The sequence below is a fragment of the Lagopus leucura genome, unplaced genomic scaffold, assembly GCF_019238085.1.
Source record: "Lagopus leucura isolate 7727_CA_CO unplaced genomic scaffold, USGS_WTPT01 Super-Scaffold_100054, whole genome shotgun sequence".
In the NCBI taxonomy this organism is placed as follows: domain Eukaryota; kingdom Metazoa; phylum Chordata; class Aves; order Galliformes; family Phasianidae; genus Lagopus; species Lagopus leucura.
Window position 1 is genome coordinate 1,422,518 of NW_024962300.1, and position 23,874 is coordinate 1,446,391.

Below are 23,874 nucleotides of genomic sequence, written 5' to 3' on the forward strand. Positions count from 1 at the left end.
ACCCACTGATGGACTGTGATCATCTGTGTTAAAACTGATATTCAGCTTTGTGAAGAGAAGACTCCTGTAAGGCTGCTCTAAGTCAGGCCTGCTCTCCGCAGGCACTTGCTCACCCCTCACTCCTCCTGAAGACCAAGGATTTTCACAGTGTGCCTTTACTGGTGACAAGTGGAAAACGGCCGAAGTTAACGTAACTGTGCCATCATCTTCCTTCAGGCTTTGGCCACGGTTGTGCTTTGTGGTTAGCAGCAGTCTTCTCACCACCAGATGGCACCTAAACCTTAATTGCTAATTGCAAATACAGCTTTTCAACAAAAGCGTAGTAACTTTTCCTTGAAGAGAGCATGCCTACAAGGTCTGTTCCATTCTATTTACTACAAATTATCACATCTGAGAAGTCTGAGAAAAAGACCTTCAGCTAAACTTGGCTTAACAAAGTCACCTTTACTCCTCACATTGCCACCAATTGTTGATTCTATCACAATGTCAGCTCGTGAAGGTGAAGCCACCTCCATCATCCTGCCACTTAGCACTGTTCAATAACCACTTTCATGCTAGGAAAATGTGAGCAAGAATGCCATAGCAGCAGAATTGACCCAGAGTTGGCCATTTCTTCAAATTATTAATTATTGTTATTATTATTACTGTTGATACTGCGGTGTACAGAGGATACACCACCCTCTGGTGATTCTCAGTTCCTTGAATTTTATTCTCTACTTCAGAAGGAAAGTGAAAAATAAAAGGAGGGGGGTTGTGAGGAAATAAAACCCTCCAGGAGTTGCTGCTCTTCCACTGCACTTTGGCGCAAAAACTGTAGAATAAAAGAGAAGCTACTGAACAGAGAATTCCTTTAGTCTGCTTTTAATACCCAATTTATCCACCACTGACTGGCTGGCTATTTTTGTTTCATTTTTTGTCAAGAGAAAAAAAAAAACATTAAAATGGCAGTCGTCAGTAATGTTCCACCACAGAATCACAGAATCACAGAATTGTAGGGGTTGGAAGGGACCTCCTGAGATCATCGAGTCCAACCCCCCTGCCAAAGCAGGTTCCCTACAGTAGGCCGCACAGGTAGGCATCCAGGCAGGTCTTGAACATCTCCAGAGAAGGAGACTCCACCACCTCCCTGGGCAGCCTGTTCCAGTGCTCCGTCACCTCACTGTAAAGAAGTTCTTGCGCATGTTTGTGCGGAACTTCCTATGCTGCAGTTTCTGGCCATTTTCCCTTGTCCTGTCTCCACTCACCACTGAAAAGAGTCCGGCCTCGCCATTCTGCCCCCCACACCTTAGATATTTATAGACCTGGATCAGGTCCCCTCTCAGTCTCCTTTTCTCAAGGCTGAACAGACCCAGTTCACTCAGCCTTTCCTCATAGGGGAGATGCTCCAGGCCCTTCACCATCTTCGTGGCCCTCCGCTGGACTCTTTCCAAGAGATCCCTGTCTTTTTTGTACTGGGGAGCCCAGAACTGGACGCAGTACTCCAGATGAGGTCTTACCAGGGCAGAGTAGAGGGGGAGGATCACCTCCTTTGACCTGCTGGCCACGCTCTTTTTCATGCACCCCAGTAAGCCATTGGCCTTTCTCATTGATTGCCTTAAAAGGTAAAATTAAAAACAGATTGCCTTAAAAGGTAAAATCATATTTTCCATTCTCAGACATTATTTCTGCATTTGGTTTTGTGTGAACTATCACAGTGTCTATGAATATTTGACCCTTAAAATCTTGGTTTGTCATTAAAGTCTACCCAGTATGACATGTATTGATGATAGGTTACAAGTAGAATATTTATTTAGTTCAAATGACAGAAACATGTTGCAATATGGATTGAAACTAAGTAACAAACCATAAGTTACAGAAGAAACATTTCTAGAAGGATGCAATGGAAAGGAAAGGACATGACAGAGTAGAATTTAACCTTAAAACACAAGTGCCCTCACTTCTACTGGTAGTACAGCTGGAAAGCTGCCCCAGAGAGGAGCACCTTTGGAAGGGGGAACACGAGGCACTCCTTACCTGCCCTGAAGGTCACGTGTTGGAGCAACATCAGTGCTGAATGACTGAAATACTCTTGTTTGAGGCACTGGGTTTTTATAATAAGTGTAAGGTCTGTTTTAACAAGCAGTTCCATTGCTGAGCTTTGCATCTTGAGAGCAGCCGTATGCAGTCAGCCAGGCATGATGCTCCAGATATGATCTGTTGTACTGAAAGCCATCAGTCTAATCCCCTCTCACTGTCCGTGTCGTCATGGGGTTCATGAGAACACTCCTCACCTTCAGCCAGCAGCTGTACTCCTCCACCACTACTACTCCCTGTTGAAAGGCAAGTTAAAGGTAGGTGAAACTCACTGGTGATTTCTAATTCTGGAAATAGAAGTGTGGAGCCCAGTTTTTAAAAAACATTTAGATTAAACTCAGCAATGACTCGTGTAAAAAAAGAGAACACTTTAATTTTTAATTCATTAGGATTCCTATGTAAACAAAAAGCAGAGGTGACTGTTAAGTTACATTGTGGACTTACAGTTTTTTGTTTTGTTTTTTTTTCCACAAGAGCTCAACACATCCCTAACGTCAGCACATATGTGCCACCCATTCTTCTCTGTGATTAATTGCACGGCTGTAATCTTACCAGAGCAAGCAATGGTGATCTTTCTGCCCCCTTCCTGTTGGCTGGGGTCATCTGGCTGACTGCAGACTGATGACAACAGTAGGTTATTAGGAGGTTGGGGGGTAATCTCCTGTACCAAGACTTTACTGGGCTTAGCTGGTTTGTCTTCTTCTGAATAAGAAGGCTCTGTGAAGAATTCTTTAACAAGGGGTCTCAAGCACTCCTTTTCTTGCTCTTTATGGATCTTATGCACATTTGAAAAAATGGATGTTGCAGCTTCTCCTACTGAGTCCTCAAATGTGTTTTTATTGCTTTCCTCTAATGCAGAATCACCATCATTTGTCGTTTCAGAAATTATTTCAATCTTTGGGTGATATTCTTGCTGGAAAGGTAGAAGATGTAATTGAAAATATTACTATGTTAGATGTAACAGCAAGAATAGGTAAATATCACTTGGATCCATACATTATTGCTAGTCTTGATGTGTTTTTCTGTCAAAATGTACAGAAGACCTGCTTCATAGCCATTGTTCTGCTTTTTTGCAAACTGATCTTGGGTTAAGTATGCCACACATTAGCCATGAGCTGATCATAAGCTACTAATCATTCCTACAAGAAAAGGTAATTGCAGCAATTCAGCAATAGCAATTGCTGAAATCTAGAACTCTTTTCTTTTCCAGTTCACTGTACCAAAGTGAATAGGAGCATTACATTAAAAAAAAACAGAGGATCCTAATTGCGTAGACCAGATCAGAGTAGCACGGCCCTTTGATTTACTCAAGCTGGTTGATATTGAGTCAACCTGAACACAAATTTCTTTTTATATCAGACTGAATAGAAACAAAAACCCAAAAGTACATACTTCAAGAGCAAGTCACTGACAAGGGCAAGAGGATTAATGGGCTCAGATCTATTATATTACCTTAATCATAACAAGAATTTAACTTTGGCACTTCCAGTGCTCAGGAAATGACCTTAATTAAGAGGCAATGGGAACTCAAGGCTGGATTTCTGCTGAAGAACTTATTCTGAAGTGGAGGGTTTGGGGAGTAAAGCAGCAAGACCAAGACCAAGAGGTCTACATTTCACCACTGTGAGCAATGCTTGCATGACTCACTTACACAATGCACTGAACTTTGCTAGGACTTACAGACACTGCCCAAAAGAGGGATCTGACATCTTTAACTAACTGCATTTAAGAACCAAACGCCCTGGGGAGTACGAGAGCTGCCAACACGCTTTATTAATCCTCTTTGTGCCCTGCTCTATTCCTTCTCTTATCTTCTATTTAACTGGAGGCTTTGTTGGCCAAGACATTTTGCGACACCGGTACAGCACGTAACCAGAAGAGCAAGAGAAACCCATGCCTTACACAAAATTTTACAAGTCCCTCCAAGCTATTGCAGAACTGCATACTCTATCAGCCTACTTCCAGCACGGCACATATGAGCCACCAGCAGCACAAGAATCAAAGCTGTGCTTTCAATCTTTGTTGTTTTATTTTGCTTCTTCCTCTTCTGTTTCTGTCTATAGTCTTGCCTACCAGATTAATCTGAGCATGGACCAAGTGGGCTGGCACTGCATTGTGTCTCTCTAGTTTAAAGTGAAGCCAAAGAGTTTTGATCTCTGTATTTTAAGTTGAAAGGTTTGCTTTTATTCAGCAGTAGGCTATCTGGACAACCTACTCAATCCTCTGCAGCTAATTCGTACTGGTGAAGTATACTTTATGAATAATCTTCATTTCAATACTATATTATAAGAAACTAATCTTATTTAACTGTCACATTTTTGGACTTTAGTTTTTCATTCTCCAATTTCTACAAGGTAAAACTTAAAAAAAATCAAATTAAAAGAAAATTTACAAGGGGATAAACAAGATCTGCCTAAACATCCATTTTAGTTTATAAATACACAACTGATTGTATCTCCCAAAACAGCATTTCACAACTGAGATTACCTTCCTTTTGCAAAACATTAGCTAGGCAAACTTCATCAATGGTACAATTAAGGATCTTACCTTTTGAATAAATATTTCCTCTTCTGGAGGAAATTCCTTTACATCTGTGTCTTCTAAATCAGGTAGTTCCTGAAGACAATCACAAGTCAGTGGGAAAAGTTAGCTCAAATAATAAATATGACATCTTCATCTCCCTGGGAATATTTTTAATACAGTGCTGTTCCAGGTAAGGAGCTGCAACTAGAAAAACTGGACTGTCATGCTCTCCAAGATGACAGTTTTCTGTGTTAAACATGTGGGAAACAGACAATTCATCTGCTTCCAGAAATAGTAAATGGGAAAGGGATAAACAATGCCAAGTGGAATGCTCTTTTCTACTATTCTGACTATGAAAACAAAAAGGAAAAAAAAGAAAAAAGAGGAAGAAAGATGGATAGACAAGAAGACACTAACACAATTTTAAAAGGAAATGTGGTTTACATCTCTTGGCTGTCTCTTATCTATCAATAAACTTAATCTTAACTGTAATTCATCTTTTTGGTAAAAGCCAAAATAAGATCTTCTGACTTTTTGAAACAATTTCTCAGTAAATGTTTTACTGTGAATGCCATGTAATTAAGGAAATGGAACTGGAAACTTGCTCAGAATTTTTTCCCTCAGACAGGATCAGTTCTTCCAGGTTTCCATTAGAAAACATTTTCTAAATCACACGCTAGTTGCTGACAATGAAAGCAAAAATGGAGGGTAAAATACAAAATTTCAGGTAGAACGTAATACCTTTCAGCAATTTCTCACTGCAGTCTAATGCTGGTAAAAGCACCTCCTTTAGTACTATGTTTTAGAGCAGACTGGTTTTGTACAGCTATTCACTTGGCACAGCAGCATCAGGATCATCTGATCTGCAGGGTCTTGTATGTGAAGACGTGTACAGAAATAAAACAAAACTTGTTTCCTGATGTGGTCGTGCTGGTGTAGCACATCCTGAATTCACACCGTTTTAGAATGAAAAATGCATGCATTAGGATTGATTGTAGGTTGGTGTCAGAAGGGAAATAGCTGTTAGTTCAAACGCTGCTGAAGATTACGCATGAAAACCAGTTTGTGCACGTCTGACTTGTTTCTGCTCGACACAGGGACGTCAGATCCAGTGCACTATAAATCTTCCCCTCTCTTCTCACTTGTGTTACTACTGAGACCGTCCGTGGGCTCCAGTATTTGAATAAAGACTACAGACTTCTTCAGAAATCCTAATTTACGGCATCTTCTCAGCCACCCCCTGCTATGTCAGTGCTAAACGCCTCTGGAAAATCTGCAATAGCGTAAGTATTGGAGGTTGCTGCCAGAAGCTCCTGACGTTAAGTATCAGCTGTAGAACAGCATAGCATAGAACACTGAAATGTGCATTAGTATGAGATTTGTTGATTTTTTTTTCCCCTTCTGTAGAATTATAATATTCCTACTTCTTCTGTGATGAAAGAAACTTCATGTAGGCATGCTGAAGCTTTTCTTTTATATTGTGTTACACAATGGTGCCATACAGCAGCAAGAAAAGAGCTTGTATTTCAGCCCTGCGGGTTCTGCTTATGAAAATCACATTGTATATACTTGAAATTGCTGCCAGTTCTCTCCACTACCCTTGTTAAGTCTATTATCAAAAACACCTGAATAGGAAGATGCAGCAATAAGCCCTTACTGAAACAATGAGTTGAGCTTTACAGTAATAGGATGTTTTTTTTTCCTAGTCATTAAGAGCACAGAAGAGATGTAAGTGACTTTTCTACAGCATTTCAGTAAGAATTTAGTTAGCAGTGTTGCACAAGATATATTAACTACTCTGGAAAATCCTAAACTCAACAGGTTGCAGTTGTGTCATAATCTGGCACTGTCGGTTTTGCAGTAGGGTTGTAGCTAGAGTATACTGAATAATACTCCTTTGCACTCAAATTCTATTTCTCAGTGGTCACACTCATTTCTTCGTGGCCAAATATGACGAAATGCTTAAATGTTTGCATCATCAGATAGAAATCTTAGAAAACAAGAATACATTAGAAATGCTAATCCTTTACTGCCTACATGAAACATGGAAATATGCTTGCAAGTTTTATTTTGAGAACCAATTATAACATCCAATATTACCAGCTAATATTGACAATAACTGGGTGGCTATGTGCTCCTTATGTTTTTCCTATGATCGTTTCTCTTCTCAAATGAATACTTCATTGGAGTTTTCCTTAGAAGGACGTATTTGCTCCCTGGATTCTTTCTATTGCGATTTCTATTTTTCACATGGAAGTCCTTGCTAACTCTCTCCACAGAAATCTTAGACCTAGAAGTTCAACTTCAGGCTATCTAATAGCCAAAGGACAGAACAGACTTTGGTAACAGTAGTAAATTCTTTCCACTTAATTTTTTTTTTTCTCCTACTTTTCCTAGTAGTGGACCTTTCTTGGAAATCTGGCCATATACTTTATCTAGCCAGGATGTCAAAGGAATTAATTTGGAGTAGACAACAAGCAAACCAAAATCTGAAAATAAAACCAGAATCTAATACATACACCAAGTCGAAGTTTCTCTGGTGTCTCACATTTGATCTGCTCGATTTCAGCACACTCAGCCAGTTCAGGAACCACAGCCCTTTCAGAAGCTGTCTTCTGTATTGGAAGATCTAAGAAATAGAGATAGCAAGTTGAAGAGAACTAGCTGAATAAAAGATTGTGTGCTGCAACAGTGAGCGCTGTAGAAGCAAATAGCCGAATTCAGTGTTTTGTCATAACCTTGGTTCCCTTTACATTTCATAAATATTTGTACTTTTCAATAATGCATTCACGTATTCATGTAAAAAAAAGTATTCTGTGTGTGAAGGCACAGAGCTGTCTCTGAGTGAAGCCCAGCTTTTGCTGGAAGAAACACTATACAGACTTGGGAGCAAGGGAAGCCTGTAAGCTCTCCTGTACTGTCATTAAATCTAGCACACATGAGAAGTAGAGTTCCAGTTTCATTTATCAGAAGCTGCAGACTGGGCACTCCGAATAGTTTTCTTTGTAATATTAAAATAATATTTTATCCAGAATGACTTGCTTTCCAGCTCATTGCTATGGAAATCCAGTAGAATGTTTTCAGCTACGAATCAGCTGTTTGGAATCACAGGAAAGGAGAGCTACACTGAGTCTGCTGGGCTTATCATCTGTACTTCTCCAGTTTGGTTTGATTCTTCACTCCGTACTTTACCATCTATCTTCCTGTTGAAGTCTGAGCATTTGTAAGAATTTGATTCACGTGCAGCCTCAGGAATCTTTCCAGATGGGAAGTCAGTGTTACCTCCTCTGTCTATTAGGAGCGTTCTCACATCATCATGAGCATCAAAATTTTCATTTCCAAATTTCTCTGTCTTCTCTTGAGGTTCTTGCTGTTCTGATAAATTTGATATCTCTGATGCACTGTAATTTTCTTCGTTACCTGAATTTGCAGATGCTCCTATAGAAGAAATGAGTTCACTAGAACTGCTGAGTTAATCTGTTGTTACTTATTATAAATATCGAAACTGCATATGGTCGTATTAGCATAGCCAAAGATGCACATCAAAAGCTCCTGGTTTGCTTGAGCAGCTATTCACAAATCAGCAGTCTTCCCAGCACTGTGGCACTGCTGTGGGTCTTCCCATCTCAGTTCCCCTGCAACTACAGTTCTCCAGCAAGATCTCAGCTAGAGAGTGCAATACAGTAAATAATTATGCTATATTTGTATTTAAATTTGAGAGGACTCACTACATTTAAAATATATGCTTGCACATTTTGATGATCAGTATCATCTACTTTATGCAATCTATCAGCTTATTGCAAAACTTTTACTTGTTAGTCAGCTATGTCTGACTTCAGAGCCTGTACAATGTCAAAATGTACCTCACAAATACTTCTCTACAGGGTAGTACTCCCATATCACTTGGCTTCAGTCTTGTTTATCCTGAAACATGCATGATGTCCTTGAAAATGTTAGGCTGTGGATTATCAGTGGTCATAAATTTATTCTATCTTGAATAATGAGAATTAGTGGCATAGAAAAGGGCAGTAAGTGAAACCTTAACTAATTAAAGACCTTCCTCCAATTCCCTGCGTTATCACTGTGGATAGGCTCTAAGTTTAACCAGTTACAGTTAATTAAAGCAGCAGCACAGGGGTACCTGGAAGCGGACTTGTGGTTAATGTGGGGTTGTGCTGGAGCCCCCAGGTGCCTGAATCCAGCTCCATTCTGCATTCTGGGGAAATACAGCTTTTGGGTTGCTACCTGCCTCCATTCACCAATACTTACTGCAGCTACTGTGGCACTGACTTGCACCTGCTTTCTCTGGTGCAGAGCACAACAGCTGGAAAAGCTGTGACAAACATCTAAAATATGAACCACAAACCTTCTATGATGTCTGTTGCACCTTCATTTCCATGTTTTGCAACTGCATCTCTTTCTTCTATATATTTCTGTGTCTTCTTTTCCAATGCTTTTTGCCTGATTGCAGCTAAAGCATCAATGCTATCTTGGATCTTTTTTCTCTCTCTAGTTTCCCATTTTTCCCTTTCTGCCTTCTCAGCTTCAAGCCCTCCAACAGCCCAGGCTTCTGCACAGGCTCTATGGAAAAGAAAAGAGCTCACTGTAATACAGCCAAAAAGCTCATTGCTCTGACAGAAGAGAAATTTAAAATAGTTTGTAACAGCACCAAGTATTTTCAACAGGGAAAAGGAAGATAGCAATGGCAATCCCTTATGGAGCAGGGCTTCACCTGCATCTTTTCTTGCAAGCTGAACGGCAACAAAAGAAATAATATTATCTAAGCATGAGTGGTTACAACACCAGAGATCCATCAGGAGTTGTGATCATGGCTCTGCTTTCCCAGACACCTGCTCAGCTTCTGTTGAAATTATGACTCGATTCTGCAGTCTGTAGACATTCCTGTAGAACAATTCTGTTCAATACTTATCTTCTTTTTTTTTTTTTTTTTTTAAAGGTATGTAGCTCTCTCTAGTATAATTCTATTGTAATGAAAGGCACCTGCCTGCAGTAAATTAAACCAGTCTTTTCTTTCCATGAAAATATTTATTAAAAAATAGACAAGATCATTTGAGCCTTACTGCTGTGAAAAGATGCCTCTGCTTCTTACCTATCCTTTGGGAATACTGGTCTGTCATCCAGATACGTTAGCTGTTTCAGTCGAACAGTAAGTGTTTTTCTATAATTAGTGATTTTCTTAATCACTTGATTTCCCATTAAATTCAGCACATGCTAGAGAAACATGGAAATAATTTTTAAAAGTTGAGCTGCAAACAAACTAACAATCCAACAAACGAAAAGCATACAGCTTGGGTACGCACTGCCTCTAACCTTTCAAAAACAAATGGTGAATAAAACAGTTGCCGTAAGTCATCTACAAAAGGGCTAATAATGTTTAATAACAATTATTTTAGATCAAGACCCATCACATGCTGGATTACTGGACAAAACAGCTTCGTAAGATTCACTCATACGCTTAATCCATACCCTCAGCTGTATTTGGCTTACCAAATTAGGCATTGTCTCCAGAACAGTTACAATATTTGGATCACTTAAGTTGTTGTGGGAAAGATCGAGAACAGAAATACTTGGACATTCTTGCAAGTGTTGTATGTCTTCCACTGTTTCTAACTTATTGTGAGCAATCTGCAGAGTGTTCAGGATTTTTAGACAAGCTGTCAGACAGAAAGAACACAATGAAAGGAGAGAGCCACTGCTTCACAGAAAACTGTCTGGAGCAAGTAGAATTTTCAACATCACTGTACTGAAACATGGGTAGCTTTTTTCTCAAGTTTGTTGCTCTACTTATACATATTTTTTGGCTATGCCTCCAAAGCTGCTTCCTTCACCTCAGGAAAAATAGTTATTTGTTTTAATACTGGTTGGTTGTTGTTAATTCATGTTTCAAACTAGTTAGTTACACAAAAACTTCTGTTTTAGATTACTCTTAATGTACATAAAAGAAAATAGTCCTTTAACAGATGTAAAAGATTTGGTATCACATCTGCAACTGCCAAAGCAAATTGTAACTGTAAAGTAAATGGTAAAACACAGATTGACAGCCTGTCTGCAAAACAGAGGAGTACCGAGATGGTATTAAGAAGTGAGGAAATCACAGAATCACAGAATCACCCGGGTAGGAAGGGACCCCAAGGATCATGTAGTTCCAACCCCCCTGCCTAGCAGGGCCACCAAACATACACATTCAGATCAGGTTGCCCAGGACCCCGTCCAACCTGGCCTTAAACACGTCCAAGGACGGGGCATCCACAACCTCCCTGGGCAGCCCGTTCCAGGGCCTAACCACTCTCCTAGTAAAGAACTTCCCCCTAACATCCAACCTAAATCTTCCCTCCTTCAACTTAAAACCATTTCCCCTAGTCCTGCTGTTATCAGCCCTTTTGAAGAGTTTACTCCCCTCCTGGGTGTAGGTTCCCTTCAGGTATTGATAGGCTGCAATGAGGTCACCCCGCAGCCTTCTCTTCTCCAGGCTGAACAAGCCCAACTCCCTCAGCCTGTCCCCATAGGGGAGGTGCTCCAGCCCCCTGATCATCTTAGTCGCCCTCCTCTGGACCCTTTCCAAAATCTCAATGTCTTTCTTGTACTGAGAGCTCCACACCTGGACACAGTACTTCAGATGGGGCCTCACAAGAGCTGAGTAGAGAGGGACAATCACCTCCCTGTCCCTGCTGGCCACCCCTCTCCTGATGGAGCCCAGGATCCCATTTGCCTTTCGAGCTGCCAGAGCGCACTGCTGGCTCATATTCAGTCTCTCATCCATCAGGACCCCCAGGTCCTTCTCTGCCGAGCTGCTCTCAAGGACCGCTCCTCCCAGCCTGTACAGGTGCCTGGGGTTCTTCCGGCCCAAATGCAAAACCTTGCACTTTGCCGTGTTGAACCTCATCAGGTTCACCCGAGCCCAGCCCTCCAGCCTGTTGAGGTCCCTCTGAATGGCATCCCTTCCTTCCACCGTATCAACCGCACCACTCAGCTTGGTGTCGTCAGCAAACTTGCTGAGGGTGCAGCACTAGAGGAAACACTAAACATTTCTGGGTCTTTGTATTTAAGTAGTAATTATGTGTTTTCTGTTTCCTCATATACTTAAACTGCAGAACTGTTAAACTAAAATACATAGATTTGATTTGATAGTCGCCTCGTGGACTTCGGTATTGGATACTGTGCAACATTTTAATACAAATAATAATAATTTAAAAATGAAACTACTGTCAAATCTTATGACTATGGGCTTCTTGTAACTCAAAACATCCTTCACCAGCAGTCCTTACAGAGATTCTCAATGGTCTTGACATAGTTGTTACTCAGATTGAGGGAATCCAGCTTTTGTAAGGACTCCAGGTTTTCGATTCTGTTAATTAAATTGAGCTGCAAGTAGAGGCAGCGCAACTCTGTCAGAGCCTCCAAATTCTCAATTTTTGTTAAGCCATTGCATTCCAGCCACAAACACCTCAGCCCAGTGTACTCTTCAAGATTCTCCAAGCGGTCAAATCCTGCAGAAAAAAAACCAAAAAAGATGTTTCAAACTGAAACTGCGTTGGCTAAAAATTAAGTCATTCAAAGCATAAATTCATTAAGCCAGTGCTGCTGAAACAGCCTGTGAGAATACCTGCACTAAAACTGATGGTAAGACTTCTAGCAATTCAATTGGCCCATTAAGGGAGAAAATGTACCTACAAGGTACCTATTCTGGTCTTCATCTTGTGGAGCGCTTAGATTCTTAAATACTGAGAAAATAGTAAACATAAAGTCAAATGTTGAAGGTAAGTTTAGCATGTTGTGTTTATTTAAAACCATTCACCATGCTGGATAATCGGAAAAACTGCTCAGAGATCAGAAAAGGGTGACCTGTTCTAGCAACTTATTCTTTCAGTAGTATTTGAGAACATACAGCGTGTGTTTACTGTTGTTTTGTCACTACAGAAGTCCCAAAATTTGGTGAACAACTTTGTTACACAAAGACATTTAAAAATAAAACATATGAATTAGATCAGTACTTTAAGACATCTTTTCTAAAACAGCAGTGCCTCTTGGTTCCTATCAATCTTTTGAATGACTCTACAAAATGAATCAGGCCAATCGCCTAAGGTTCACTTTTCTACCTTCATATTTGCTCGTTTTGTTTCACAATTACATTATTATATCAAATTAAATTATGTTTCTCATTTAAAATGATGTTCAAATACCTACCTCACGTCAGTGAGCCATAAACTAGATTCCCTGCCAGGATACTATTTAGAGTGATACATCCATACAATCTTGTACACGGCTTACCTTTATAATGCAAGTAAAGCGTATCATTTAAGGATGGGGTCAAGTACAACTTTTGCTGCTTACAAATGTCTTGCAGAATCTTTTTTGTCATTCTAAAAGAATAATAGGAAGCAGAAGCAAAAAAAACTTCAGCACACATTCTATTATTTTTTATAAAACAGATTTCAATGCAAAATAATTAATATTTCTTCTATGCAAGAGAAATAGCTACAGCTTACAAGACGATACTCAGAGTGAAAAAGCTCTACATTTTTTTAGATTTGCTTTCCATTCATACCAGCCTGAAGTGTGTTACCAGGCCCTTCCTATTTCTGCTATAAAAAGAGAATGTAGGTAGGATGTTAGAGAGCTCATCTTCTTTAAAAAGAGCAGCATGAATTTTTGTTAGACTGGTTATTTCTTCTTCTGCCCTTTCCTCCATTTTTTGCTGCTTTGGTGCAACATCTCTGCTGGCATAGCCAATAAGCAACACCTAGGACCCTGAGTCACCATTTCAGACTAGAAAGTCAATAGTTATCAACCTAACATTTTGATGAAAGGCTGGCAGCCAGTAACATTTTAGCACACCTCTTTAATTGGCTAGGAATGCCAGAGCAGAAAATGGGCAGCATCAGTTAAATGGTAATTACTTAACATTCAGTTCTGTTTACGAGAGCATTCATTCAAGTGAGAACCCAGAAAAGGATCCCAAGGGAAGCCCAGGGCTACAGATGTGCAGAGACCAAGGATAAACTTGCGGTTGTTGCAGATCCTGCTCTAGAGAGCACTGCACTGATAGTTCCATGGAGGTGGCAGTCCTCCAGCACAAACTTTACAAAGAATAACTGGATACTCTTTTGGAGGCCAGTCTGCACAGCTAAACACAATTTTAGCATAGGGAATAAAATTGGGAACCCATCAAGAAGATATCTAGTAAAAACATTCTGAAGCTGAAAACACAGATTTTTTCCTGCATAGGAAGATCAAATTCTTTTAAAACAAAATTCCACCCGAAATATAACTTGTAGTAGATATCCTTCACCTAAAGAAATATTGCAATAGCATGATACTATATGATACAAAATTATTTTCCACTTCCAAGTCCCTTATTAATAGACTGAACTTGGCATTTGTGGTCTTATTTGTAGGACTAAAACTTTTAACAGTAAGACTTCCTTGGCAAGCAGGTATTTTCAAAACAAACAACACCATGAGTAAAGGCAGTGAAGGTGTATCTTTCACCATGAACTCTGAGATTTCTCTGTTAGATACAGTCACTTACCATGCTGTAAACTTCAATATTGCTGAAGAACAAAGGTCTAATGCAGTAAACTGACTAGTTCTTGGGGCAATACCAAATATGATTGTCAGCCTGTTACTGCTCTACAGGCTGAAATAAACCTCTGGAGGAATGAAGGATTTATAAATGTTGAGCAAAATCTCTAAAACATACTGTTTTCTTGCACTGTGAGCCCAAGTATGCTACTATACACAGTGTACATGCGGTGTATTACTCTGGTTTCCATTGAGCTATTCGAGCAGCATTTAATCAAATCATCAGCATCCTTAGGCAATTTACAGAACCATAAAATCTGTTCCTTAAGAATGCTAAGTATCATGTGCAGTTGTTGCACTTCTGACATCATTACTCACATTTATTTAATTTACTTTAATTTTAATTTAATTTTGATGGCCTGATTAGCCTGGGATAATGAAGTTACTTATCCAACCTAGTTCCTGGTAACTCGGAGGGCCTCTGTCCCTTCACATACCTCTGCCAAAAATTGTCCTGACAGCTGTAATATTTACATTAAGATGAATTAATACAGTGCATCCTTTGAATTCATACTGAGAATTGGTCAAATCTGGTCCCACAAGAGTTTGCAGAAATTTTTCCAAATCCACTAAAAACTACATCATACATTTAAAAGGTAGTTTGCTAAATAAAAAGAAGTACATATCAACAATTCCTGAGTTATTGATTAATCTCAAGTTCATCTTCAAAATCATTTTCCAGAGTTAAGGTTAACATGTAGAGAGTAAATATGTGAAGCTCCTACTGATTTCAGTGATGCCAGGATTTAAATAAAAACCATCAATAAACAATATTTTACCTCACACAGCCCCCTTTTTCTTCTGTCTTTTGACTGAATGAGCTGGTTACTGACTTGTGATCACCAACCAATTTTTGCTCATCCCGTTGATCTGCTCTGGATGTACAGTTGATGGCTTTCTGTTCAGTTTTAACATCTGTTGTAAGAAAACAAGTTGCAGTTCAGTATGGGTGGAGGAATATTGTGTCATGTTTCCAGTTAGTTCAGAAAAATACTGAAAAGCACTTGAATATGAATTTCAAGAAAATTTGCGTTCTAACCAAGATTTTTGCAGATCTTTTTAATTAAAATAAGCTTAACTTTCTATAGGAGACAAAATACAACAATAACTAGTAACAAAATAAACTGCTGAAATATTGCATTTGTTTACATATGAAAGGCAAAACACTTAAGTCTTAGGTATTATTATAATATACAGTGAGAATACGATACTGGCACCAATGTTTTAGGATCTTGGACATCCACTGTATATTACATGTAATTAACAATAATTAGAGCTAAACAAGACTGCTAAAGCCTAATTTACGCGCTAAGACTACTTTAATGCGTAAAGATAATGGTGTATCAGTCAACACAAAAACTGTCTGCTCTTCCACAAATTTACTTTTTTGTACTTTTTGGAGGGTGTCTCCAGTGCTATAGTTATTCAAGCTGTCTTTACTCTGCCTCTGGCCAATTGCATTTTCAATAGTTTTCTCTTCAGATTCCTGCTCAGAACCTTCTAGCTTTGCTTCTGGTCCTGACTCTTAAGAAAGAAACAAATAGGATGATTGTACACAAGTCACAAATATGACTGTAATTAAAACAATTAGAGGTAAGGCCAGATGTATGACTTCAATACATAAAGTAAGCTTCCAGAAAAAGGAAATTCAAGAAACAAGGAATGGCGGGAGGGGAAGGGCCAGTAAGCCTCAGTTACAGCAAGACCTTCAGTGAATTCAGTGTGGGAAAAAACAAACTTAACAACAGACTCTTATATACTCAACAACAGTTTTTTTCCCAGCTGCGTGGACTCAGCTCAATCACTGCTGCCCTGTGCCTCCCAGCAGTGCAGCTGCCAGAGCTCACCTCTGCTGACAGGACAGCCTTCACTCAGTGCGTGGGCAGCTTCATTTCCAGTGTTGCTCAGCGTCTCTCTCAACACCTCTGGCGCAATGACCGCTCCTGCGTGGCCTCTCTCCAAGTCTCTGCTGCGTGACAGCATTCTGAGATACGAGATTTAGACAAGCCGTGTCAGGTCGCCGCGCGGCTCACAGCGCTACTGCCAGACGCTACGTCCAAAAGCTTTGGCAGGACCCGTCAGAGGCAGAGGAGACCGGAACGAGCAGATTACGGAGCGTGCGGCTGCTCAGCGGGCAGCACCGTGCCGGCGCGGCCCAGACCCCCTCAGCACACGGCAGCACAAAGGCGCTGTTCTCCTCAGCGCCGGCCTGCAGCCCCGGGACGGCTCTCCATTACCTGCTCCCGCAGCTCAGCTCGTGCTGGCAGCAGGGACGCGGGCCGGATGCCCAAGGCCAGCAGCCCGTCCGGGCCCGGCGGTCAGCAGAAGCCGTCGGCCGAGCGGGAAGGAAGGGACGGGGAGCCAAGCGGACTCCCGGCTCCCGCCCCAACGGCCGCCGCTTCCATGGCAACGCCGTGCGCGCCCATAAGGCCCCGCGGCTGCCGGCGGCGCTCTGGTGACGGCGGCGCAGCGTCGGGGCGCGGGATCACTGTGCTGCGACGCGGTAGGGCCGGGGCCGGGCGGGCCGAGAGGTCAGGGCTGGAGCAGCGCGCCAGGGCCGCTGCGCTGCGCGGGGAGAAGGGGCGAGCGGCGGGCTGGGGTCACGAACCGGGACTAAAAAACATGGCATTTCCACGATTTCTTACAGTCATCGAGGAGATCATCCAGTTCCAGCCCCCTGCCCTGCGCTGGGTGTCAACCCCCTGCTCAGGCTGCCCGGGGCCCCATACGTGGCCTTGGGCATCTCCAGGAATAAGGCACCCGCAGCTTCACTGGGCAGCAGTGCCGGGGTCTCCCTGCTCTCTTAGTGAAGAATTTCTTCCTCTCATCTAAGCTAAATCTCCTGTCTTTTAGTTTAAAGCCATTCCCCTTTGTCCTACTGCTGTCTGCCTATACAGAAAGTTATGTGCTTATAAGGTCCCTTCAAGTTCTAGAGTACTGCAGCAAAGTCTCACCAAAGCTTTCTCCTCTCCAGGCTGATCAAGCCTGGTTCCCTCAATTTATCCTCACAGGAGAGATGCTCCAGCCTTCTGATTATCTCCATGATCTTCTCTGGACCTGCTCCAACTGCTCCATATCTCTCCTGTACTGGAGTTCCCAGGCATGGGTGTAGTAGTCCAGATGAGACATCATGAGGGCAGAGTAAAGGGGACAATCCCCTCCCTCACCCTGCTGTCACCCCTCTGTCGCTGCAGTCCAGGATACCATTGGCTTTTCAGACTACAAGCACACACTGCTGGCTCATGTCCTACTTTTTGTGTACCAGGATCCCCGCATCCTTCTCAGCAGGGCTGTTCTCAACTATTTCTTCTCAGGTAGACGTACCTGGCATTGCCCTGGCCCAAATGCAACACCTTGCAATTGGCCTTGTTGAACGTCATTAGGTTCTTGTGTGCCCCCTTCCTGTGCCTGCCCAGGCTCTCTGGACAACATTGCTTCCTTCTATGGTGTCAGCTGTACCACTCAATGTCATCAGCAACTTGATAGAATCAAATTGATCTTACTCTGTATTTTGATATGTGTTGCTCATGTTCTTCATGGAAGCTTTGCCATATTTTCACATCTGGAGGATTTAATGTGCTTTTTCTAATGATAAAGGGATCGTGTGTTTTTGTTGTTGCTTTTTTCTTCTAGAAAGTACTGCTGACTGATTCCTGAAATTTCCCCGCTGCTGTTATTTTTAGTGTTGCATCATTGTTGATAATAATGCTGTGAAAACTATTTTCTAGTTCCTACTCCCTGGTGTAGGACAGTTGGAATTGCTAAATCTCAGAGGTTTGAAAAGGTTGAAGAGAAGATTATAATTGCCTGTGTCTTTTTCCTTTTAAGACTTCTGATCACCATGGCTGCAGTGGATCGCTTCAACCTGCTGTACAGAGAAATCAGTCGTTCCTGCAGTTTTTACGTTGAGGCCCTGGCTATAGTTGGAGCTTGGTACACAGTCAGAAAATGTCTGACTCTTGTGTTTGACACTTACAGTATGCTCAGGCTTCATGTTATTCCAAAGCTGGTTGGTGAGATTGATATTGTCAAGCGGTACGGAAGATGGGCAGTAGTCACTGGTAAGAGATTGAAGCAGTATATTTGTGTATGTTCATATGATTTGCTAGATGAGCTCAGAAGTTAGGGCCTGTATTAAGTCAGGTCACAGCTGCAAGGTGAAAACAAGTTAATTTGCCAGAGTAGTGATGATTGTTGAGCACCTTAGTAAATTCAGTTCCACAGGTGAACTCTGTGTGTTGACTGGGGAAGAATCCCAGACCAACTTTTCTCAGAAATTGCAGGGTGTCTCTCAAGCACATATGAGGACACATGAGGATCTGTAAGTAACCATGGAGCTGGCAGGCAGGCCTGGTTGACAGAGGTGCAACCGACGTACTGTTTTTGCTTTGAGAGTTTCACATGCTCCCTTGCTCAATTTATCAGTTTAAGTCCCACACACCTGACATCCTCTCCTTTTATTAAGCTTTTTGCTGTTGTCATAGACAGTATGAAACCTGTCTGGATGTGGGATTATAGAAGGTTGCTGCTGACAAGATTATCTTTGCTGGTCTCAAACCACAACACCATTATTGGTACCATGTAATCTTCAGAGAAGGGAATAAAGCTATAAAAGCACTGTTGTAATAGAAGACTGGACTGGTTCTGACTTTCACCCTGATACTTTTTTGTCTATTAATTACAGGTAGCACAGATGGTATCGGGAAGGCATATGCTGAAGAACTGGCCAAACGTGGAGTCAATATCATCTTAATCAGCCGAAGCAAAGAGAAGCTGGAGGCTGTATCTAGAAACATATCTGAAACCTATAAAGTGGAAACAGATTTCATAGTAGCTGACTTCAGTAAGGGGCGTGAGGCTTACCATGCCATTAAGGAGGGCCTGAAAGATAGAGAAATTGGGATTTTGGTGAATAATGTGGGACTGTTTTATACCTACCCAGATTATTTTACTAACCTGTCTGAGGATATGCTGTGGGACATGATCAACATAAATATTGCTTCTGCTAACATGATGGTGCATATCGTGTTGCCGGGCATGGTAGAGAAGAAGAAAGGTGCAATTGTGAATGTCTCATCTGCTTCCTGTTGTCAGCCAACACCAATGCTAACGATCTATGGAGCCTCTAAAGTAAGTTGGGCTGTGATGTTTTAATAATGTGCACTCAAGAGTAAAAGCATTATAGGCTGTGGGTTTCTTTTTTTTTTTTTTTTTTTTTTTTTTTTTTTTTTTTTTTTTGCATATCATGTGTTACACTGCAAACTTTTCCTTACCAGTAATGGACTTCGAGCCTAAGTCAGCTATGTGAATTATGTGTGGACTTCAGCATAATCATACTGCTAGGGGAAATGTCATTTACCTTGGAGGAATGATGTATGGGTCAGTAGTGGCAATTCTATGACCCACTGAAAGGCTGAAGAATTTGTTGGCTCTTCTGTAGCTGAACTGTACAGAGATATCTCAGTGTACTTATGTACTTGCAGACTGATTATTTGGTAGCAAGAGGGATTATATTCATGCACAAGCTACCGCTACAATGAGAGCTGTGGCAAAACAAACAAAAAACCCCACACCACAGTGCTTCAGCTAATACTAAGTAGCTGGGTGGAGCAGGCAGCTTCTTACAGTGCTGTCTGTACAATATCTGGGGAGAAATGAAAAAGAACCCACAGACAATTATTCTTCCTCAGGAAAGCCAGTCAATAGTGAATAGGATGGGACAGGGAGGTGATGCTCAACATATGAATGTGCATGAGGATGCAGACTTTGGCAGCATAATTTGCCACTTAATCCACAGAAGCAGGGGAAATAGTGGAAGGATCTCTTCCAGATCCAGCTGTATCAACACAGCGGTTACTGCTTTGGGCAGATGGTTGCTGCCCTCTGCTGGAACCCAACCCTCAAACGGCCTCATTCCAAGATACCTGTTGGGAGAATGTAGATGGTTTTACTGCAGGCAGAAGAAAGTACTTGCTACGTATGACTTCTTGTAGATTTTCTTCAGCATGGAATCTGTCTTAAGATTCCTATCTCTCTGTTGCAGAGCATCTGTGCCTTTGTTATGCTAACTGTACGTAGACCTGAGCCATATCAATGAATGGAAAAGAGCAAAAACCAGAAGACTACTAAAAATTCTTACTTTAGCTAGCATCGTTGATCTAGATCTGAGATCAGGTTTCAAGCATGGTCTATGAACTGTTGCTTAAGCACTGAAAAGGGTACAAGCTGCTCTAGCTTCCTAAAGTTCCTTGTGCATGAACAGCCTAGGGTGTTCGTAGTGGTTGATTTCCTTGCTTTTGGTTTTGGTTGTTTTCACAAAGTAGGTGTAAGAGCATTTGTGGATGATGTTTTTCCAACAGTGGGTTGGAAACTGTGTTTTTGGAAGGCCGTTTGGGAGCAGAAACCCTTTCACTCACCAATTGTTCTCTCTGAGAAATGGCCATGCAGGACAGCCCTATCTTCAGCATGGCATCAGCATTGTTCTCCTGATGAGACTGAGCCAAGCTAATTTCTCATTCTGATTCACAGATATTAGGCTAGTGCTTTCTTCATGTTTCAAGTATGCTACAGCTTTTCTGTAGTTTTAATAAAAATCTGCTCTGGGACTTCATTGTAAAAACAAAACTGAATATCTTTTTCTGCTTTTGTTTTTCTAGGCCTACTTGGACTATTTCAGTAGAGCATTGTATTACGAATATGCTTCAAAAGGAATTTTTGTTCAGAGTTTAACCCCATTTGTAATTGCTACAAAAATGGTGTCATGCAGCAGCGTTACATCAAAGAGATCTTTCTTTTTTCCTTCTGCTGAAGAGTATGCAAGTCATGCTATTTCTACCCTTGGGTTATCCAAAAGGACTCCTGGTTACTGGAAGCATTCATTAGAGGTAAAGGAATTCATCAAACTACTTAATGTTTGTCAGGAAAAAAAAACAAAACAACTTTCATTCCTTAGGAGCCTGAATGAAACTATATCAGCGTTCTGGAAAAGTACAGCATATACCATAGGATCTAAAGGCATTGTGCAGTGTTATCTCACTCTTTCCATTTAAAAGAACATGCATGTTTTTAGAATTGTAATACAATTGGGAATTGGATCCAGTACAAACAAGAGTAGCTTCTTGCTCAGTCTTAATTTATGGGCTGTACTTCTACTTCGGGGTAGGCAAGGAAGATGGAATAATGCAGGAAAAAGTGCACATTCTTAACCAAAGCTACATGGATGCAGGTTCTCTGTATGACTTTGAATTTTGGGGAAGATGGTGGGCTCTTACATCACCTTATGACATTACCTTGTTGATTGAGCCAGAAGGCATTGAAGTGTGGATTACTCCAAAGTAAAGACAAGAAACAGGAAGGATTCTGGCAAGATTTGTGAACTAAAGAAAGTAGGCACTATTGCTGTTGAACAAAGTGCTTCATTATTTATTTGCAGAACCTCACCACCGTGCAAGCTGCACACACGTAAGTGTGTGAACACACTCTTTCCAAAATAGCTAAATAACCTTACATTCAACTACTTAAAAGTGTTAGTTGCTTGTGTTCAAATAAGTATTGTACTTTAGTGGTAGATTGAGAAACTGTTTATTTATCACACACAAACTGTTTATTTATCTTAATCTTCTTGTTCCTTTCTTCTTTCTCTCTTCCCTTGTCACCCTTGCTTCTCCACAGTTCACACTGGGTGAACGTCTACCTGAATGGATCTGGGCATGGTTTGCACAGTACTTCTGCAGAATTATACGCAAGGAAGCTTTAACACACAAAGCAAAATAGGAATATCCAGATGTCCATTATAAATAAGTACTGGAATCTGATCAGAATGCTACAAAATGGTCAAGTGAATCCTGGATTTATTGCAATTTATCCATAACTTGCTTAACAGTGTAACTAGTGTTACTTGTAGCAATAACCTAGACATTAGAAGTCTGGATCCTGCATCGTTGTGCTAAGCAGCTCCTTCTCTGCATTCCTCCAGGACAAAGAGTTGATCTCAGTTCACTTTGTCTGTAAGGTAATAGGACAGGAGCAGATACAACTTTAATTCTGATAGTAAATGACTGTCTTTTGTGTAGTGCTATGTAATCTTGATTTGTAATGTTAACAGAATTTGAGAATTCTCCAACTCTGGTGATATTGGGCCCAAAACAAATCATGCTGTTTTGAAAAGACAGTCCTATTCAATCAATATGCAGTTTATGAGTCTTCTGGTCTTTTTATGGCAGGTCCTTGTATGTTTTAAGTGCAAATATTGTTTTTGGACAGGGTACTTACCATACATCTTAATTTTGATAAAGTCATACTAATTTGGAGGTCGTTTAAATGGCAGAAAAGGTCTTACAGAACTGCAGAAGAATTTGAAGATAACGGTTTTTTTTCTTTCTTATTCTAAGTGTGAATGCTTTTGACCACGCTTTAAATATTCCTTCAGCAATCTGAAGTGTGACTGAAGAATTGAAACAGATTGTAAAAAAAAATACGTTAGCTAAGAAAAAGTAAAAAAGAAAGAGTGTTCTAAGAACAAAAGTTAGTTGCATATGACAATTAAAAAAAAGTCACTGATGTCTTGATTCTGTATGGCTGTTTTTATTTATATTAAAAAATGTGTATATATATTTACTAGATGTCATCTGGTATCGCACTGCTTGTATTTCTTGTAGAGACTAAATTTCACAGCTGTCCTTTCTTTGAACATATTTGCTGCCTGGAACAAGATGTATCTTAAGATTCAGAACATTTGTTCTGTATTTGATATCATCATTAGTAGTGCTTCTAAAACGTTACACTGAAATATCAAAATAATGAAAATAACTGTGCAGCATTTTATACACAGCACTATGTCTTTAGGATAGAGCTCCTCTCAGGCTGTTGCCCATTTAAACAGATTCATTTCCTCTTAATAAATTTTTCAGAAAACAGTTTTTGGCTGCCTTTGCAGCCCAGCTGTGAAGAAAGCTTGCTCTAGGGGTGGTGACCACTGATAAAATGTACCACCCACCCCTCACTGTGCTACATCCACTGTGCGGTTGCCATAAACACTCAACAAACATCAGTGAATGTTAGTGCCATTTTTTTTTTTTCACATGGAGGAATTCAGTCGCATCCCTATGCCTCATCTGCACTTCCATGTCAGGCACCATTCTGTCAGACTGCCCTTCTGCTGCCATATGTCATGTGGCAACAACATGTAATGGGATATTGGTGGGAAGATTTGACTTCCATTGCCATACCATCAGCATCTGCCTCTGATGTTATGGGGCAGATGGCATTACTTTTGGAGCAGCTCTGATTGTGTTCAGGCAAATAGCATGGAGTAGGCAGCCCACGTCTGCGCCTAAACTCCAGCAGCACTGCCTGGATGCTGGGCTCAGCACACTGCAGGCGAACCTGCAAGCCAGCCTGGGAAGACAAATAAGCTGCTCTACTGAGGCTCAGATCTTCTGATCCTTGAGTGGGATGAACTCATTTCTGATCGTTTCAGTCTGTACGGCACTGCTGGGGGCACGCCTCAGTGCTGTGCTGAGTGCTGGGCCCCTGTGTGCAGGAAAGACGTGGAGGTCCTGGAGTATGCCCAGGGAAGGGAGCGGAGCTGTGAGGGGTCTGAGCACAGTGCTGTGGGAGCGGCTGAGGGAATGGGGTGGGTCAGCGTGGAGAAGAGGAGCTCAGGGCAGAGCTCTG

At 41.2% G+C, this 23,874-nt stretch overlaps 2 protein-coding genes across 4 annotated transcripts; one reads left to right on the forward strand and one right to left on the reverse strand.

Moving 5' to 3' along the window:
• Nucleotides 1-1,772: 1,772 nt before the first annotated feature.
• On the reverse strand, nucleotides 1,773-16,571 carry DNAAF1 (dynein axonemal assembly factor 1). Of its 2 annotated transcripts, XM_042886159.1 has the most exons (13): nucleotides 16,437-16,571; nucleotides 16,047-16,183; nucleotides 14,979-15,114; nucleotides 12,886-12,977; nucleotides 11,883-12,104; nucleotides 10,105-10,271; nucleotides 9,707-9,828; nucleotides 8,963-9,177; nucleotides 7,879-8,034; nucleotides 7,116-7,225; nucleotides 4,621-4,689; nucleotides 2,626-2,986; nucleotides 1,773-2,309 (listed from the first exon to the last, which is right to left on the reverse strand). In XM_042886159.1, exons 2-13 carry the CDS (start codon nucleotides 16,180-16,182, stop codon nucleotides 2,212-2,214), a joined length of 1,884 nt encoding a protein of 627 aa, XP_042742093.1. In that variant the 5' UTR covers nucleotide 16,183; nucleotides 16,437-16,571; the 3' UTR covers nucleotides 1,773-2,211. The 2 variants fall into 2 exon arrangements, with proteins under 2 accessions (XP_042742093.1, XP_042742094.1); XM_042886160.1 differs by lacking the exons at nucleotides 7,879-8,034; nucleotides 16,437-16,571 and having other exon boundaries at nucleotides 16,047-16,425.
• Nucleotides 16,572-16,633: 62 nt separating this feature from the next.
• Nucleotides 16,634-22,758, forward strand: HSDL1 (hydroxysteroid dehydrogenase like 1). 2 transcript variants are annotated; one of them, XM_042886050.1, is made up of 5 exons: nucleotides 16,634-16,702; nucleotides 18,028-18,260; nucleotides 18,884-19,329; nucleotides 20,856-21,083; nucleotides 21,871-22,758. In XM_042886050.1, the coding sequence occupies exons 2-5, from the start codon at nucleotides 18,041-18,043 to the stop codon at nucleotides 21,970-21,972; spliced, it is 996 nt and encodes a 331-aa protein (XP_042741984.1). In that variant the 5' UTR covers nucleotides 16,634-16,702; nucleotides 18,028-18,040; the 3' UTR covers nucleotides 21,973-22,758. The 2 variants fall into 2 exon arrangements, with proteins under 2 accessions (XP_042741984.1, XP_042741985.1); XM_042886051.1 differs by having other exon boundaries at nucleotides 16,691-16,730.
• The last annotated feature ends 1,116 nt before the right edge of the window (nucleotides 22,759-23,874 follow it).

Bases quoted from the DNA above. Each gene is read 5' to 3' on its own strand.
- DNAAF1 (XM_042886159.1), bottom strand. From the start codon at position 16,182: ATGCTGTCACGCAGCAGAGACTTGGAGAGAGGCCACGCAGGAGCGGTC. The intron at 10,272-11,882 runs GTAAGGACTGCT...TCTGTCTGACAG, and splicing joins CAAGACCATTGAGAATCTCT to CTTGTCTAAAAATCCTGAAC. The intron at 7,226-7,878 runs GTAACACTGACT...TCTATTTCTTAG, and splicing joins GCTCCTAATAGACAGAGGAG to ATCTTCCAATACAGAAGACA.
- HSDL1 (XM_042886050.1), top strand. From the start codon at position 18,041: ATGGCTGCAGTGGATCGCTTCAACCTGCTGTACAGAGAAATCAGTCGT. The intron at 18,261-18,883 runs GTAAGAGATTGA...TATTAATTACAG, and splicing joins AAGATGGGCAGTAGTCACTG to GTAGCACAGATGGTATCGGG. The intron at 21,084-21,870 runs GTAAAGGAATTC...GCTTCTCCACAG, and splicing joins ACTGGAAGCATTCATTAGAG to TTCACACTGGGTGAACGTCT.